Source organism: Mrakia frigida (assembly GCF_051309035.1).
Source record: "Mrakia frigida strain ATCC 22029 unplaced genomic scaffold BDY24scaffold_4, whole genome shotgun sequence".
In the NCBI taxonomy this organism is placed as follows: Eukaryota; Fungi; Basidiomycota; class Tremellomycetes; order Cystofilobasidiales; family Mrakiaceae; genus Mrakia; species Mrakia frigida.
In genome coordinates this window covers 145,479-160,455 of record NW_027481277.1, presented here as the reverse complement: position 1 = coordinate 160,455, position 14,977 = coordinate 145,479, and the positions used below count along the sequence as shown (strand labels likewise).

General features: G+C 53.8%; 5 protein-coding genes across 5 annotated transcripts; 3 read left to right on the top strand and 2 right to left on the bottom strand.

Moving 5' to 3' along the window:
* Positions 1–31: 31 nt before the first annotated feature.
* BDY24DRAFT_199638 (6-phosphogluconolactonase) lies at positions 32–1,782 on the top strand. Its single transcript, XM_076636454.1, has 3 exons — positions 32–278; positions 482–1,034; positions 1,236–1,782. The coding sequence occupies exons 1-3, from the start codon at positions 73–75 to the stop codon at positions 1,281–1,283; spliced, it is 807 nt and encodes a 268-aa protein (XP_076499799.1). The 5' UTR covers positions 32–72; the 3' UTR covers positions 1,284–1,782.
* A 111-nt stretch (positions 1,783–1,893) lies between these two features.
* On the top strand, positions 1,894–3,362 carry BDY24DRAFT_377738 (uncharacterized protein). The gene is made up of 6 exons (XM_076638815.1): positions 1,894–2,279; positions 2,393–2,469; positions 2,594–2,644; positions 2,736–2,822; positions 2,927–3,018; positions 3,096–3,362. The coding sequence occupies exons 1-6, from the start codon at positions 2,112–2,114 to the stop codon at positions 3,167–3,169; spliced, it is 549 nt and encodes a 182-aa protein (XP_076499798.1). The 5' UTR covers positions 1,894–2,111; the 3' UTR covers positions 3,170–3,362.
* Positions 3,363–3,803: 441 nt separating this feature from the next.
* BDY24DRAFT_377730 (P-loop containing nucleoside triphosphate hydrolase protein) lies at positions 3,804–10,829 on the bottom strand. Its single transcript, XM_076638814.1, has 31 exons — positions 10,523–10,829; positions 10,112–10,417; positions 9,793–10,027; positions 9,447–9,720; positions 9,262–9,376; positions 9,098–9,182; positions 8,693–8,999; positions 8,468–8,588; positions 7,902–8,387; positions 7,642–7,811; positions 7,485–7,573; positions 7,304–7,419; positions 6,933–7,232; positions 6,662–6,860; positions 6,514–6,567; positions 6,257–6,444; positions 6,132–6,187; positions 5,955–6,065; positions 5,827–5,889; positions 5,740–5,758; positions 5,604–5,665; positions 5,440–5,533; positions 5,318–5,361; positions 5,048–5,255; positions 4,867–4,985; positions 4,752–4,792; positions 4,425–4,688; positions 4,335–4,362; positions 4,189–4,266; positions 4,029–4,087; positions 3,804–3,929 (listed from the first exon to the last, which is right to left on the bottom strand). The coding sequence occupies exons 1-31, from the start codon at positions 10,697–10,699 to the stop codon at positions 3,823–3,825; spliced, it is 4,575 nt and encodes a 1,524-aa protein (XP_076499797.1). The 5' UTR covers positions 10,700–10,829; the 3' UTR covers positions 3,804–3,822.
* Positions 10,830–10,913: 84 nt separating this feature from the next.
* Positions 10,914–11,935, top strand: BDY24DRAFT_438468 (uncharacterized protein; the record flags this gene model as incomplete). The annotated part of the gene is made up of 4 exons (XM_076644363.1): positions 10,914–11,253; positions 11,414–11,478; positions 11,570–11,710; positions 11,791–11,935. 4 exons carry the CDS (start codon positions 10,914–10,916, stop codon positions 11,845–11,847), a joined length of 603 nt encoding a protein of 200 aa, XP_076499796.1. The 3' UTR covers positions 11,848–11,935.
* A 523-nt stretch (positions 11,936–12,458) lies between these two features.
* Positions 12,459–14,971, bottom strand: BDY24DRAFT_438467 (uncharacterized protein; the record flags this gene model as incomplete). Its single annotated transcript, XM_076644362.1, has 13 exons — positions 12,459–12,675; positions 12,750–12,847; positions 12,921–12,970; positions 13,077–13,125; positions 13,233–13,437; positions 13,512–13,527; positions 13,609–13,642; positions 13,720–13,798; positions 13,894–13,998; positions 14,069–14,095; positions 14,176–14,226; positions 14,729–14,791; positions 14,882–14,971. 13 exons carry the CDS (start codon positions 14,969–14,971, stop codon positions 12,628–12,630), a joined length of 915 nt encoding a protein of 304 aa, XP_076499795.1. The 3' UTR covers positions 12,459–12,627.
* Between the last annotated feature and the right edge of the window lie 6 nt (positions 14,972–14,977).

Sequence of the window (14,977 nt, the reverse complement as noted above, 5' to 3'; positions counted from 1 at the left end):
TTCGAGCTCGTCGTTTCCCTTCCTCCCCTCAAACCACCACCCTCCCTCCCCCCCAGTATCCTTCCCTTTCTGATGTCGCACCAAGCTCCCCACCCTCAGGTTCTCTACTCCTTCCCTACCAACGACAAGCTCGTCAAATCCGTCGCGGATTTCGTCCTGAAAGCTCAGAACGATGCCATCAAAAAGCGAGGAGCCTTCTGTCTCGCCATCTCGGGAGGAAGTCTTCCTTCCAACCTGAGAGGGTTGATTGGAAAGAAGGGAGTTCAGTGGGATAAGTGGTTAGTCACCTACTCTCTATAGTCGGTGGTCAAGGGGTGGTGGATGGGAAATTTGCGAGGGTGGAAGGATCTTTCGAGGTCGCTCTCGCTATCTCCTTCCCTGCCCTCCTCCTCCTCCCTCTCTCTCCTCTCTGCTTCCCTCCCTTTCGAACGTAAAGCTGACTCCCCCTCACAAATTTGCCTGCGTTCTTCTCCTCCTCTAGGGAAATCTTCTTCTGCGACGAACGTCTCGTCCCTCTGGACCACGAGGATTCCAACTTCGCCTCCGTCGACAAACTCTTCCTCTCTGAAACCCCCATCACCGCCGCTCAGGTTCACACCATCGACGTCTCGCTCCTCTCGGACCCGGAAGAGCTCGCGGACGAGTACGAGCGTCAACTGATCGCCACCTTCGCTCAACGGGATGCAGCTCGGTACCCCGTCTTCGACCTCATCCTCCTCGGAATGGGACCGGACGGACACACCTGCTCGCTCTTCCCTGGACACGCTCTGCTCTCCGAGGAGGATCGTTGGGTCGCCTTCATCGAGGACAGTCCCAAACCTCCAGCCAAGAGGATCACCTTCACCTACCCAGTCATCAACCACGCCTACAGGGTCGCCTTCGTAGCAGCAGGAGAAGGAAAGCAGGAGGTCTTGGGGAAGGTGTTGGACGAGCCAGAGTTGGGTCTCCCTAGTAGTCGAGTGAGACCCTCGGCGCCTGGACAGGTGTTCTGGTTCACGGATGATGCCGCGAGTGCGAAGGTCAAATACCCAAAGGTGAGTTTTTTCTACATCTCGACGAGGAGGGAGGGAGGAAACGGGAAGGACGGAGAAGGGAAGGGAAGGGAAGGGGAGGAGAGGACGAACGACGTCGGTTCAGTCGGGGCAATCTCTCGCTTCACCTTGGCTGCTTCTCCTTCGTCTCGATTGCTGATTCCCATCTCCTCGTCTTCTCCCGTCTATTCTCTGTCCCTATAGACGAAGTTCCCCGAGGCCGTCGAACCCGAATCGGCAGGATCCGTCTAAACCCAACGCATCCATCGACCTCAACCTCCTTCCTTCTCTCCTTCCCTCACCTTTCATCCCTCACCTCACCTTCATCCCTCCTACCTCGTCAGCCGGTCATCCTCGTTTCTTCATAGAGCTCGTTCATCGATTAACCTTTTAGCCTACCCTACCTCATCATGCCCACTCCTCCCCATCTTCCCTCGCCTATCTCGTCTACGTCCTTCCTCATTTAATCCCTCGAATATCTAGACGCCCTCTCCCCAACTCCTTCCTTCCCTTAACCCTCATATTTTCTTACGCATTTACGTAGCTCTCCCTATCGACACCGCACCTGCCTCTTCTCTTACTCTTTCCCAGCTCAACTCTCGAATCGCTTCGCATCGTTTTTTTGTCTTCGCGACTCGTTACGTTCTTTCTCCCTTGCCTCGTTTTTCTTCATCTACTTTTCTAGTTCTCGTTTTGCGTTTTCGATTGATAAATAAACTCAATGACGTGTTCAACTTTCGACTGGTCGTCCTGGAGAGAGGGAGAGAGAAGGAGTGGGAGGGAGGAAGAGAGGCTGAGAGGACGAGAGACGACGACTCGTTTCCGAGCTCGCCTCGAACCTTCCTAGGAGCCGCAGGACTAGTTTAAAGAAGCAGACCATGAAAGAGGATCGAAAAACGAGACATCGAGCTAGACTATACGTGAGAAGAAAGAAGACTGCAGTCCGTTCGTCCGACATCCATCGACCTTCTCCCTCGATGCGACGAACGCACCCAAACGAGCCCAAGGGAAACCATTAAGACAAGGAAACTTCGAAACTAGATAAGTACACCCGACGATCAAAGGGTTCTAAACCTGCTGATGCTGCTGGACAGGAGCACCGTCGACGACCTGAGGCTGCTCGTACTCTTTGTTGGCGTGGACGTGTTCCTTGTTGACTTCTCCGGTCTGAGCGACAGCAGCGTTGTGGGTGTCAAGGTTGGCGGCGGTGGTTCCAAAGGGGTAGTCGTGAGTGGGAGTGTGCCAGACCTGAGGGCGAGCGGAGGAGAAGAGGAAGGGAGACGGTCAGCTTCGACGCGCGGACGAGACGAGGAGAGGGATGTTGCGGGATGGAGAGAAAGGAGAGGAAGGAAGGGACGAACGTTAATGTGACCTTTGTTGTGCTCGAGGTAGGCGAGAGTGGCGGTGTAACCGAGGAGGGCAGTGAGGGTGAGCCAAGCTGTAGGAAAACGGAGGAAAAGAAAAGGGAGGTGAGCTCAACGCTCATTCTTCGTCTTCCCTTCGCCTTCGTTCGTTCGTCGAACGAGGCATACGAGGACGAGAAAGAGGAGAAGTAGACTCACCGAGCCACGAGAAGGCAAGAAGAGCTCGAGGCTGAGAGCAATCAGCTCCACCTGAAACGGAGGGAACCGAAACACAACAAGTCAGTTTCGTCTCCTCTCCGCCTCGACGCGACTCTTCAAGCGAAAGGAAACGAAGGCTCACCGATGTAGCTTCCATAGTACGTTCGGTAGCTCCCTCCACAGTAGCTCAAGAAGAAGGAGAACTTGTTGGTTGCATCAGCGGCGGCGGCTGCAACAAGATCGAGTCGATCAAAACAAAGGCGATGATCAGCAGCTGAACTTTGTCGGAGGGAGAACGAGTTGTTTTGGGATCAGAGTGGAAGATTTTCTCACCAAGCCACATGATCCAAAGCATCGCAAGAACACCAAGCTCGAACTTGAGTTGAGTAAGAGCGAAACCAGGTCGGACGTGAGGAAGAACGAAGCTGTGAGAGGAGACGGTTGCGAGGTCAGTTCCAGTTTCGGAGGGAGGGAATTTGGTTGGAGTGGCGAGAAGACTTACACGAGAGGAACGACGAGGACGAGGGTGAAGACCGTAAGGAAGATGATGAAGGCGAGAACCCCGCCGACGACTGAAGGAGGAAAGAAGGGAGGAAGAGGGGAGACAAAGGTCAGAAGGCGGGTGGGAAAGCGGGAAGTGCGGTGTGCCTGAAATTGAGCTCACGGTTCGTCTACGAGGGAAAACATACAGAGATGGTCAGTCAGAGAGTCAGAGTAGCATATACAGAAGGAGTTGAATGACTCACTCCAGAGATAGCATGGGCATCGAGTCCAAGAACGATGATGGCGCAAAGGAGGAGGAAGAGGTAGAGAGAGGATCGAACGATGTTGAACCTGGTCGAGAAGAGAGGCGACATCACTTGTTGAGGAGGAAGGGTGAGTAAGTTGAGAGTGTAGTGGGGTAGAGTGGTGAAGTGGAGTTCGAAGAAGGTGGGAGTTAGGTGGAGGAAGGGAAAGAGGGATCGAATTGCCTTTTGAGGGCTGATCGTCAGGGCGGAACCGCAGAGAGGAGGCGTTAGGTTCCGTCAGGTCTGAAACAAAGAGCCTAGGGTGCACAGGAAAAGCTTGAAGACAGATCAAGCGTCAGTCGGGAACAGTCTGGCTTGCCTTTCACGAGGAAGAAGGAGGAGAAGGGCGAGAGGGAAAGACAGGAAGAGAAGTAAGGTCGACGCTCAGCCCGCCTCCTCCTCTTTTCCTCGTCGTTGAGCGGGAAGCGAATAGACACTCATCTATACGTCCAGGCCAGCTAGTCTTTTGAGTTCCGTAAGTTCTCCCGTCTTCTGGCATAAGGCGAAGAAACGAGATGACTCGTCAGAGAGCAAGTTGAAGGGTGAATCTGAAAGTCGGAAGACGGATCAACGAAGGTTAGCTTCGACGAGCTTCCGAGAGTTCGTCGCTTCGAAAAACTGCGAGATGAGAGGTCAAAGAAACTCACCAAACTCAACTACACGGCCAGCGTCGAGGTATAGCACCTTAGGGAAGTCGATGATAGTTCTGAAGGGTGAAGATTTGAAACGAGTGAGCTCGTCGCGTCGAAGAGGATTCCTTCGGCACGCTTCGCACAGAAGCTCTAAATCTGAGCTAAGCAAACGCACCTCAGCCTGTGAGCAACAACAATCATACTAGAGAACTCGAACGCCTCCCGGATCGTTTGAGTGATGAGATGATCCGTTCTGTGAAGCGAAGAAGGACATTGGGTCATCGAGAGGCACGCTGGTGCGAGAAGGGAGAGATGACTCACTCATAGTCTATGCTCGAGGTCGCTTCGTCTGCGTAAGAGGGTTCTCGAATCAGTCTAGTCCCATTTGAGTCGTTCAAAGGAGAGACTGACCTAAAATAATCAACTTCGAGTTCCTCAGCAGCGATCTGCAAAGCACGAGGAGCTGCCTTTGCCCTTGCGAGAGGTTGCTCCCTCCTGCCGAGATGACGGTATCCAGAGACTTGAACATCGAAGGGTTGCTCGTAGTAGGTGAGGAGGAGTCGGGATCGTCGAGTCCAGGAGTGGTGGAGCGAGATGAGGGCGGAGGGAGGAGGTGAGCAGCCCGCAAAGCCGCAAAGATTCCGACGTCTGAATGTTCGTCGTAGAGGTCGAGAACTGCCAGAAATCAAGAGGAAAGATGTCAGAAAAGAAAGAATGAACGAAGGGAAAACGACGCACCAGATCTCAGAGTACCAGAGAGGATGGTGGGGTCTTGAGGGCTGCGTGATAAAAGTCGCGTCGAAAGAACGGTCAGCGAGCTCTACGCTCCGAGGCTCGGAAAGGGAGAACGTACATGATTGTCAGACGGGATCTCAGATCCTTGGTTCCAATCTTCGAGATATCGATTCCATCCAGTACAATCTTTCCCGCTGAAGCCTCGACGAAGCGAAAGAACGAGGCCGCGATGGTCGACTTGAATGGAAAGCACGGTCAGATCAGCCTCTCCAACTCGAACTACCAAAGTAGGCACTCACTTTACCACTACCAGTCGGCCCAACAACTCCAACGTGTTCACCAGCCTTGATGGCGAACGAAACCTCGTGGAGGACGTCCGGCAGGTTGGGATCGTACCGAACGCTCAACCCCTCGACTGAGACAGCTCCAGACGTAGGCCAAGCAGCCGGTGGTCGAACAGAAGTGATCTGAGGAGGAGCTCCTCGAGGGGAAGAGAACTCTTTGATCCTGGAATACCGAAAGAAAGGTCAGTCGAGACAAAAGGGCCGGGGGCAAGGTCGAGGACGAACCTCTCCACGGCTACCATCGACAGCTCGAGGGAGACGTATCGAAGCTGGATCAAGAAAACAGCACGTTAGCTTCCGACGAAGGCGTTGAAGACGCGGCAGGGTGGATGGAGATGTCGGCTCACGATCAGATCGAGCATCCCGTTCGAAACGCTCAGTGCGAAAGTCAACGCGAATCCTGTGAGAGCAGCATCACGTCCAGTCTTGACGAGGATAGCTCTGGAGCAAGATGAGACTGCGATCAGCCTTCGTAAATGGAAGCGCTCGAATCAAGAGGGAGTCCGCTCACCCAGCCACCCCGACCAAAATCGAGTTCAGGACTGTGAAAGAGGTCGTCAGCCAGAGGAAGACCTGCGACAGAGGAGTTGTTCGAATGTCAGCGAAGGCCGTATCAGAGAAGGTGTAAAAGAGAGGACTAGACTTACCGAGAACCCGTGGAAGTAGCTGAAGTTCAAACGAAGCGGTCGAGTCAGTCGAGTTCGGGAGACGCGACGAGAAGACGACGAACTCACCGGCACGTCTGATCGTCGAGCCTTGTCAACATCGTCGAAAGAAAGTTCGAAGATCGGCCATAACTTCATGAGAAACCAACACGAGTCAGCCGAGAAATCTGATCGCCGAAGAAGAGGAAGAGACTCACGACCGAATGACCGCCATTCCTCCGCCGCTAATCACTTCAGACCACAGACTGAACAAAGGCGATAGGGCGACCGAGTCAAGACGACGAAGATCTCGAGTGATTTTAGCGTAGCTGAGAAGACGGAGAGCGAAGTCAGTCACGAAACTGAAGAACACGTCGCAGAAGAATGGTCGTTACCTCCTGCCGACGAAGAAGAACAGAGGAGCGAGTGCTACCACTGCGACAAGGAAGGTCTGTAGAGGAACGAGCATTTAGTTATTTGAGAATCAAGGTCCAGAGCACTTCGTTGAACGCCTACTCACAGGCGACACGACGCAGACAACTCCAAGGCTCGAAAACAAGGAAAGCGAGTACATCACGCAGCGAGCCCAATCGTCCGGAAGGAAGCCATCGATCCTCGACATGTCCGAAGCAAAACGATTGATGAGAGTCCCATGAGCGGTCGTTTCGAAGTGGCGAAGGGGGGCTCGAAGGACTTCACGAAGGAGATCTGGAGAAGAGAAAAGAGAGCTCAGTTCTTCGGGATCTGGGCGGTTGACGAGCGGAGGTAGGCACGAACTTCGATGAATCGTTACCGAAGCTCTTGAGGTGACTCCATCGTAAAGCACGATCCCTGAAAAGGAAACACGAGCAAAGAGGGAAAGAGAAACGAAGCTCAGCTCTCCGGTTCTCACCATTCGGCTCTGACGTGAGAAAAGACCACTCACAACGCATCGCACTTCCAACGACTCCGGCCAGAGTGATAGCAGTGTAGACCACGAGGTAGAAGTCGAGTCCACTGGATCCGTCGCGTTGATCCTCTCCCGTCGCTGACGTCCACTTCCGGAGCCACCACGCGGTGAGAAGATCGAGAGCTTGGGTTCCGAGATAGGCGACAGCGAAAACGATCCAGTACCATATTCCTCCCTGTTCGATCGAAGGGAAGAGCAGGTCAGCAGAGTTTCGACGCCTTCACGTCGAAGAAGGGAAAGAACGAACGCAAGCTTCGAGAAAGCCCTTGTACGTCTCGACGGAAATGGACCCTTCCTTCCGAGTCTCCTCCAAGATGAGCTTGAGAGACTTATTTCTACTCGCCAGAGGTTGAGATACTGCCATTGGAGGTGGTTGGCGGGACGAGATAGCAGCGTCCGAGGAGGGAAGAAGGTCCTCGACTGCGACCTCGAGAGTATCCTCGTCGACCAAAGCGGCTTCCTCTCGAGCCAGACCAGTGTAGAAAGGTGACGAAACGAGTGACTCGGGATCTCCTGAGAACATCAGATGTCCGTTGTCGAGAGCGATCTACGGAGAAGAAGAAAGGAACCGAAGTCAGATCGGAAGAGGAGACTGAAGAAGGGAGACGACCGACTCACCACCTTCGCAGCTCCAGTTAGACAAAGCGAGACATGATGGGTGACCAGAACGACTGTCCTCCCTTCCATCAAAGGTCCGCGAAGGCAGTTTTCGAACAGTCGTTGAGCCGTGTGGGCTGAAGGAAGAGGAGGAGGAGGTCAGGAGATCGACGGTGGTTCGAGCGAAACCTCGGAAGCTCACCATCAACAGCACTCAGGCAATCATCCAGGACCAGATGTCTAGCTTGACTGTAGACCGCTCTGGCGAGTCCGATCCTTGCCTTTTGGCCACTGACACAAGCAGGGGAAGAAGAGAGGTCAGCTCGACGCGTCTCCTTCGTTCGTCGAGAAGTACGAACCCGGAAAGCGTCACCCCTCGCTCTCCCACCTCGCACAGATCCCCATCTTCGAACAAAGCAAGATCCGGAAGAAGACAGCAGCAATCGAGGACCTCCGTGTAGCGTTGTCGGTTGAAAGGAAGTCCGAAGAGAATCTGAGATCGAATCGACGCGTTTTGAAGCCAGGGAGTCTTGATGAAACGAGTCACGAACAAATGCGAAGTGATCAGTAGATGCTCTGGAAGCAATCGAGTGAAAGAGGAAGGCTTGCTGATACTCACCTGAGGAACGAACGAGCTTCCTTCGATCAACCACTCCTCTCCCTCTTCGACGATGACCCTTCCTCCTCCAGCGTCGACGCTCCTCGGAAACACCACCTCGCCTCCATCAGCCAGATCTCCTTCTCCCAAAAGCCCCAAGAGAAAGAGAGTCTTCCCAGCACCAACTTTTCCGCAGACCAGGGTGAGCTCTCCTCGAGGGATGTCGACGGTGATGTCGAGGAGGGCGAAGGACGTGGTGTTCGTTGACGAGGAAAAGGAGGAAGACGAGGCGGGAGGTGGTAGTTGAGTCGGATAATATATAGTAGCTGATCGATATCCGAAAGAGGGAGAGGGGACTTCTTTCAAATCGGCGGAAGGAGGTGAGGAGGGAGAGGGAGAGGAAGGGGCGGGGTCGATCTCGGACCCAGCGAGGTAGGCGGCGATTCGTTGGAGGGACACAGCTCCTTCGGCGAGCTTGATGTAGGTTCCAGGTAAGATAGTCCAGACCTAACATTAGAAGAAACGAAGAAGCGGGAGTCAGCTTCGAGGGACGCGACGACGCGGTGGTCGAGCGCGGAGAAACGAACCTGAGTGAGCGAATTGAAGATGGCAAGTGACGGAAAGGCGATGGAAGGTGTGAGAATTCCACCTTGCAATTTGGTGAAGGTGATGAAGGTGAGAAGGAGAGAGAGAATCGGTAGAGATCCCCTGTTGAACGGTGCGAGAGGACAAGAGAGGGAATCGAGGTCAGTCCGCAAGTTTTTCCTTCTCGCTCGAACGAAAGGAGCATCCTTTGTCTTCTGATAACTTACCAGATCAGGTTGTACCCCGTCCCGATCCAATACCTCGCCCTCTGCAGCCTCACTTCCAACCCTCTCCTCTCCCCGATCTTCTCCTCCCAGTAATCCTCGGCCGCGTCGAACTTTACTCCCCGGATCCCGAGAAGCACCTCGTCGACGAGAGCGACTCTCGCATCTCTCGCTGCTGACCGACGAGAGTCAACGTCGAAGGTCACGTTGGCGAGGAGTTTGTTGGCGGGTAGGAGAAGTAGGTTGAGAAGGACGCCGAGGAGAGCTGATGGACCGAGGAGGGTGAGGAGGAGAGAGGTTCCGAGTATGACTGAAAAGAGAAGTGAGTAGACGATGGAGGTAACCGTGGACCTCGTCAGCTCGGAAAGGAAATATTGACGAGGGGAGCAAAGAGGAGAAGCGACTCACGATCCACGAGAGCGACAATCACGCCGGCTGCATCAGACCCGAATCCAGCTATGCGAGCAACGTCGACAGTGAACAGGTTAAGTACCTAAAGTAGTCATGAAGGGTGGACTGAAGTCAGCTTATCGCTCGACCAAACCCCCTGCTCGAGACCGAACTGAACTCCCCTGGCTCTTCCCTCCTCCTTCTCCCTCTCCCTCCTTTCTCCTCAACGTCTTCTTAAAAAGTAAAACCCTCAGTTGAACCTTAACAGGCTCCGATACTCTCGATAGATCCCAGTAGCTGCGAAGGAGAGCGAAAAAGCGGTTCAGCCGCGTCGCGTCGAAGAACAAAGGAAGAAAGGAGAACTTACGCAAGATGGCTGTTTAGAATGCCAGAGGATGCGGTTGCAAGAGCCAGAGCAAGGCAGTAGTAGAGAGGGTTCGTGGTAGCTGGATTGGGAGAGGCGGTGAGGTAGACGGACGTCGAGAGGGAAGAGGGTAGGACGAGGGCGAACGATGAAGGGAGGGCGTAGGAGGGATGAGGAGAGGACCGAGACTGGGACTTCTCGAGGGATCGAATGAGTTTCGAGAGAAGGTAGGCGGGAAGGAAGGTGAGGAAGGCCTTTAGGATCGAGAGCAAGACGACTGTCGACAGATTTGGAGGAAAAGATCAGCCCTGGAGACGAGACACGTCAAGGTGGAGGAACCACGACTCACGAACTCCGACATTCCACCTGTTGACCTTCCAAACCTCCCTTAGAAGCTTCTTCCATCCATCTTCTTCCTCTGGCGCATCCGAAGTAGACCGATGAGATCCAAGCAGCTGTGCGAACATCGCCTGGACGCGAGGTTGGCTGACGATGACTCTGGATCGCAGGAGTCGAGGGAGAGGTGGTAGATGATGAGGTTGGAGGATGGCGAGGGAGCGAGAAAGTCGTAGAAGAGGAAGAGGCTGTTTGAGAGGAAGGGATCAAGGTCGGCGAACTATGGAACGAGGGCAAGGGAGAAGGAGAGGGAGGAGGAACGTCGAGCTCACCCACTGGAAGAACGTCCAGCTAAACACGCTGCTCGAGTATGTTCCACCGACAGACATCAGTAGTCGCTTTCCCTCGAGATCCTCTATATCTCCATCTTCAGATGCCGAAGTGTTGTTGTCGTCGGAGGTGGCCGATGGAAGATGGGAGGGAGAAGCTCGAGGCGATGAGCCTGCAAGGAGGAAGAGAAGGATGGAGAGGAGTTGAAGAGGTCGGAACGGATTGAGGTAAGGTAGGAGTGATGGTGGAAGGAGTAGTAGAGTGAGAGGGAAGTGCCATCTTGAGGAGGGAAGGAGAAGAGGGAGAAGCTGGAAAGGGAAGAAGGAAGGAAGGAAGGTGAGCTTCGACGCAAACGATGAGCTTCGTCTCTTCCCTTCCTCTCCTTCCCTCGCAGCTTCGAAACTGCGACGTACCCAGTAGAATCCGATAAACACACTCTTCCAATCTTCTCCGGTTTCCAGCAGGTATCCCCATCTTCCGAACGAGAGAGCTGCCTGAAGGAGGCATCCAGCGAGAAGGAGAGTTCGTCGAAGATGATCCTTCCTCCTCCACGCCTCGAGTTGGAAAGGCTTGTCTTGTGGGATCTCCATCTTGACGGGGGGGGAGCTCCTCTGATGTACTGTCTAGATTTATGGGAAATGAAGATTTTCCTCGAGGTTGAAAGATGACGTCGGGAGGGAAAGAAACGAGGAAGGGGCCATCGGCGAAAAGGAGAACAGCTCGACAGTCCTTCCTCGTTTCCTTTCCCTCTCCTCCAACTCCCAGCATCTCCGACCCCAATTCATCCTCTTCCCTTCGTCAAGGATGTCAGGTACTCTACCTCTCCAAGGGATGCTTCACATCGAAAAGATCACCGTTCCTCCTCCGGCTCCTCTCCCAGCGGTGAACGTGAATGGCGCTCCCATCCGACCCGTTCTCAACCAACGCTCCTCAGAGACCATCTACGTGATTGAAGCTAAGGAACCCGAGGAGGATACGAGCACGTCGGACTGGAACTTTGAGAGAAGAGGCAAGAGTCAGGTCAAGGCGCCTCCGAGGAACACGAAGGAGAAGGAGGATGCTCTGGCCGCGAAGAAGTTGAAGGCGGAGGAGGAGACAGATTGGAAGATCTGGGCTCTGTTGGGGGCTGGGTGGGCTGTTTGGGGTTGGATGGTTCTGGGAAGGTGATGGGAGTGTGTTCGAAGATGCTAGGTGAGTTCAGCAAGCCGTGGAAGAGTGCTCGAGGGAGGGAGGGAGGGAGGGAGGGGAACAAGGGCCCGAAGCTCGTCTGACGTCGAACTTGTCCCTTCCCTTTTCTATCTTAGCTTCTGCCTCCTCCGCTCCTACTTTCACGAGCTGCTTCTGCCTCGGTCGAACCAACTGCATCCTTGTGAGCTAGGTTTTTTACTCTCCGTCGTCGTTGGCTCAGAGCGTGTCTCATTCTGACCCACTTGTTTCCGTACTCCTCTCACTCCCGCCAGACCTCGTCCCTCCTTCGCCCCTGCATGTGCTCATTCGCAAAATCACGACACAACACCCTTACCACTTATCAACGACCTCTCCCAGCTCTCCTCATGACTGCAATGCGCTTCAACAACCCTAGATCTCACGACTCGCTGAAGGTACGCCGCTCGGCTCCGAGCTCGCCTCTCTTCCTCTTTCCTGACTCTTCTCTCCAACTCTGTATCTTCGCTTTCTCCAGCATTCCCGAATCGCCTCAACAGCTTCAGCCATCTCTCACCAGCGAGATCCAACCTAATCTTAATCTTTCTACATACTCTTCTCCTCTTTCATCTTCATCTTAGACATTCGATGCTCTCGTCCTCTTCGCCCGCCTCGCTCCTCCGAATCTGGAAGGGACTTGCTGAGGTGGACCTTTCATCGTTGACGGAGAGTATATATCTGTGAAGTAAAGAGTGTGAGACGATAGGAAACTATCTGAGCGTAGTGGAAGCAAAAATAGATTAAAGGAGGACGAGGTTGAAAGGGAACAAGTCAAACGAGCTGGGTATCCAGACGATCTGAGAAGGACTGCTGAAAGCAAACGAGTACAAGAGACCCTAGGGAGTATGAGATTCGCACGAGTGTACTAGAAAAGGAAGGAAAGGAGCAGATCAAAGTGCGTTCGTGTGAGGGAGAGAAGGCGTCGCGTCGTCGTCCGTCGGTTCCCTCAATACCGCTGAAGAACGAAGCACGGATCAAGAAAGTCAGCGTATTGATACAAAAGAAAGAAGTTGAGAAAAATCGAGTGGACTAATTACATCTGTTTGGATCAAAAGAACTCTCAGAACCCAAGGTCTCCAGCATCACCAATCCCCTCGAATCCTCATGCCCTTGACTTCTCGCCACCGCTTCTATTCTACTGGATCGCCTCTTGTGCTTGTCCCCCGATCGAGAAGGAGTTCGAACTGGGGGCGGAGAAAGAGAACGAAGTGCAGATCCAAAGCTCGTCGGCGCCGTCGTTGGCCCGTCCCAGACTCCTCCGTCGTTCCTTCCCTTCTCTCCCGGAGCGATGATCCCATCGTTATCATCGTCGTCGTCAAGCGAATCCTTCTTGTCGAGTCCGAAGGGTGAGGATGAACCGCTGCTGGAGCAGGGGAGGGGAGGACGGGAAGAGTCCCAGCGAGGACTCGACGGCGAAGTGAAGGTTTGTGTGTGTACCGTCATGTTGATACCACGTTGACCTGATGGAGTAGCTGATGAGTCGGAGGAGGAACGAGGTCGAAGGAGATGGTGACGGGTGGCGACGAAGATGAAGACTTGTGAAAATATGAAAGGAGGAGAGTCAGAGCGGAGAAGACGCAAAGAGGCGACTCTCAAACATCGACTGACCATCGGCGATTCCGAGGGCTGCGAAAAGGCAGTCTGAGACTATGTAGTACCTGTAAAGATTGAAGACGAGAGGGATTAACTCGAGCTCGGAGCCGAATGCGAAGTGAAACGGAAGCTTGCATGTGAGGAAGAACTTTTCCATTGGCCGCGATCAACGAAGATACGACGATGGGTAGAGAGAGAACGGCCGCAAATGCAGGGAACCCTAGACAAGAGACGCACGAGAGAGGTTCAGTACCAAGTCAGATACGCCTCGGAGAGCAAGAACAAGGTGTGAGACGCGTCGAGGGAAGTTCGGACGGCGGAACTCACAAAGCATCTTCCTTGCTACCTTCCTTACCTCCCTCCTAACTTTCTCGGCAGCTCCGATGGGGCTGCTGTTAGACTGGAGGTTTCCGGAGTTGGAGGATCCTGAGGGAACCGAGGTCGAGCGTTCGATGAGACGGTCGAGGATTCCTGAGAGGGAGAGGAAGAGGCCGACGTAGAGGATGATCATGATCAGCAGCACCGCGAGGGACTGCCAAGGGAGAAGAGGTCAGTCAGCGTGATATGAGTGAGAGTCGAAACAAAGAGACAGGAAAGGCGACGCACGATGCAAGGGACCGTCCTGTTTCGAGGGAAGCGTCGAGGAGAAGGTCAGGGCTGCTTGATGCTCGAGAATCCGGCAGTTCGCGTGATCACAACTCACCAGAACCAAGCTACATAGTTCGAACTTCCGAATGCTGCGGTGAAGAAGAAGAAGCGAAGTCAGAAAGAGGGAGGAGAGCAAAGAAACGCGATGCGACGCGACTCGACTCACTGAGCCAACAGCCAGCACTTGTGGGTCCGAAGAACGAGAAGGTCGACTGGTTGAGAGCAGGTCCCAGCGAGGTCATGAGCTAAGGTGAATTCGAAAAGGGTGAGAAAGGAGAAGAGAGTGTGAGTTCGTTGTCGTCGCTTCAGATACGTCTAGTAAACCAGGACGAAGACGTACGATTGGGAACATCCATCCGGCGCAGAGAGCAAGCCACTTGAGCCATCTCGGCGGCTGAGCTCGAAGAACGAGGAGGACGAAGGTTTGGATGGCGAGAAAGAGATTCTGCGAGCGACAGATGGCGAGAGCGTCAGTACAGAGTCGAAAAGCAGACCAGACCGCGTTGGAGACCTACGAAAACAGCCGATCCGGTGACTCCGAACTGGCAGATTTGAGCGAAGCGAGAGAGGAAGGAGTGAGCTGTGACTTTGGACTTGGAGAGAAGGCGACGCGACGGCTCACCTGGTTCAAAGCCCCTTGGAAATCGCACATTGCGGAATGATGGATAGAGCGCTACAGGTAAACAATCAAACGCGGAGCTTGTTATCAGCAGGGACCTCGAGGAAGAAAGTGCCCTCGAAGATGAGAAACAGGATTCGGACCTTTTTCACCCAGACGAGATTTGTACTAGCCGCAAGAGTTGGAGCCAGATCGCAAAGCATCAACGAGAGGAAGAACAAGCCCACTGTAGAGAGGCAAGAAGAGGAGGAGAACAGTCAGGCTCTCATGGTCGAGAGTTCGGAGGGGAGAGAGAGAGAACTCGCTGTCGCTTGAAAGGAAGCGTCGGATCGATCTCGCGTTCGAGTCCCTCCTTTTCGTTTTCCGTTCGATGTAGACGACTTGGAACTGCGTGAAGATATAGACGAAGAAATCTGGTGAGTCGGCTAGAGATCGGTGAGCTCGAAAGAGAGGGTGAAACGTCCACGGCCAAGGTGGAGAGAGGAGGGAAGGGTCGTCGGCAGGGGGCGAGCGAAAACGAGGAGGGAAAGAAACAAAGCGAGAAAAAATTCCTCACCAGCAGATAGGAGAGGAAAGTGGCGACAACCAGGAAGCTGAGAATTCCGATCCCAGAGACGACCTTGAGGGAGAAGAAGACGAAGGCATGGTCAGAACCCAAGCTGCGACGAGCGATTGAAGAAGGAAAGGAAGAGGAGAAGAAAGAGCTCACGGCTTGTCCGATGGCATCTCCCTTGGTGAGAAGGATCTCGATCAAATGACCCTCGGAGGATATCACAAGTGTTTCTCGTCGATCTAGCATGGTGGT

Coding starts and splice junctions, on each gene's coding strand:
- BDY24DRAFT_199638 (XM_076636454.1), top strand. CDS start 73: ATGTCGCACCAAGCTCCCCACCCTCAGGTTCTCTACTCCTTCCCTACC. Junction 279..481: donor GGAGTTCAGTGGGATAAGTG/GTTAGTCACCTA, acceptor CTCCTCCTCTAG/GGAAATCTTCTTCTGCGACG. Junction 1,035..1,235: donor CGAAGGTCAAATACCCAAAG/GTGAGTTTTTTC, acceptor CTGTCCCTATAG/ACGAAGTTCCCCGAGGCCGT.
- BDY24DRAFT_377738 (XM_076638815.1), top strand. CDS start 2,112: ATGCTGCTGGACAGGAGCACCGTCGACGACCTGAGGCTGCTCGTACTC. Junction 2,280..2,392: donor TGAGTGGGAGTGTGCCAGAC/CTGAGGGCGAGC, acceptor GAAGGGACGAAC/GTTAATGTGACCTTTGTTGT. Junction 2,645..2,735: donor CTGAGAGCAATCAGCTCCAC/CTGAAACGGAGG, acceptor ACGAAGGCTCAC/CGATGTAGCTTCCATAGTAC.
- BDY24DRAFT_377730 (XM_076638814.1), bottom strand. CDS start 10,699: ATGGAGATCCCACAAGACAAGCCTTTCCAACTCGAGGCGTGGAGGAGG. Junction 7,574..7,641: donor CGAGGGGTGACGCTTTCCGG/GTTCGTACTTCT, acceptor TGCTTGTGTCAG/TGGCCAAAAGGCAAGGATCG. Junction 7,420..7,484: donor TTGCCTGAGTGCTGTTGATG/GTGAGCTTCCGA, acceptor CTCTTCCTTCAG/CCCACACGGCTCAACGACTG.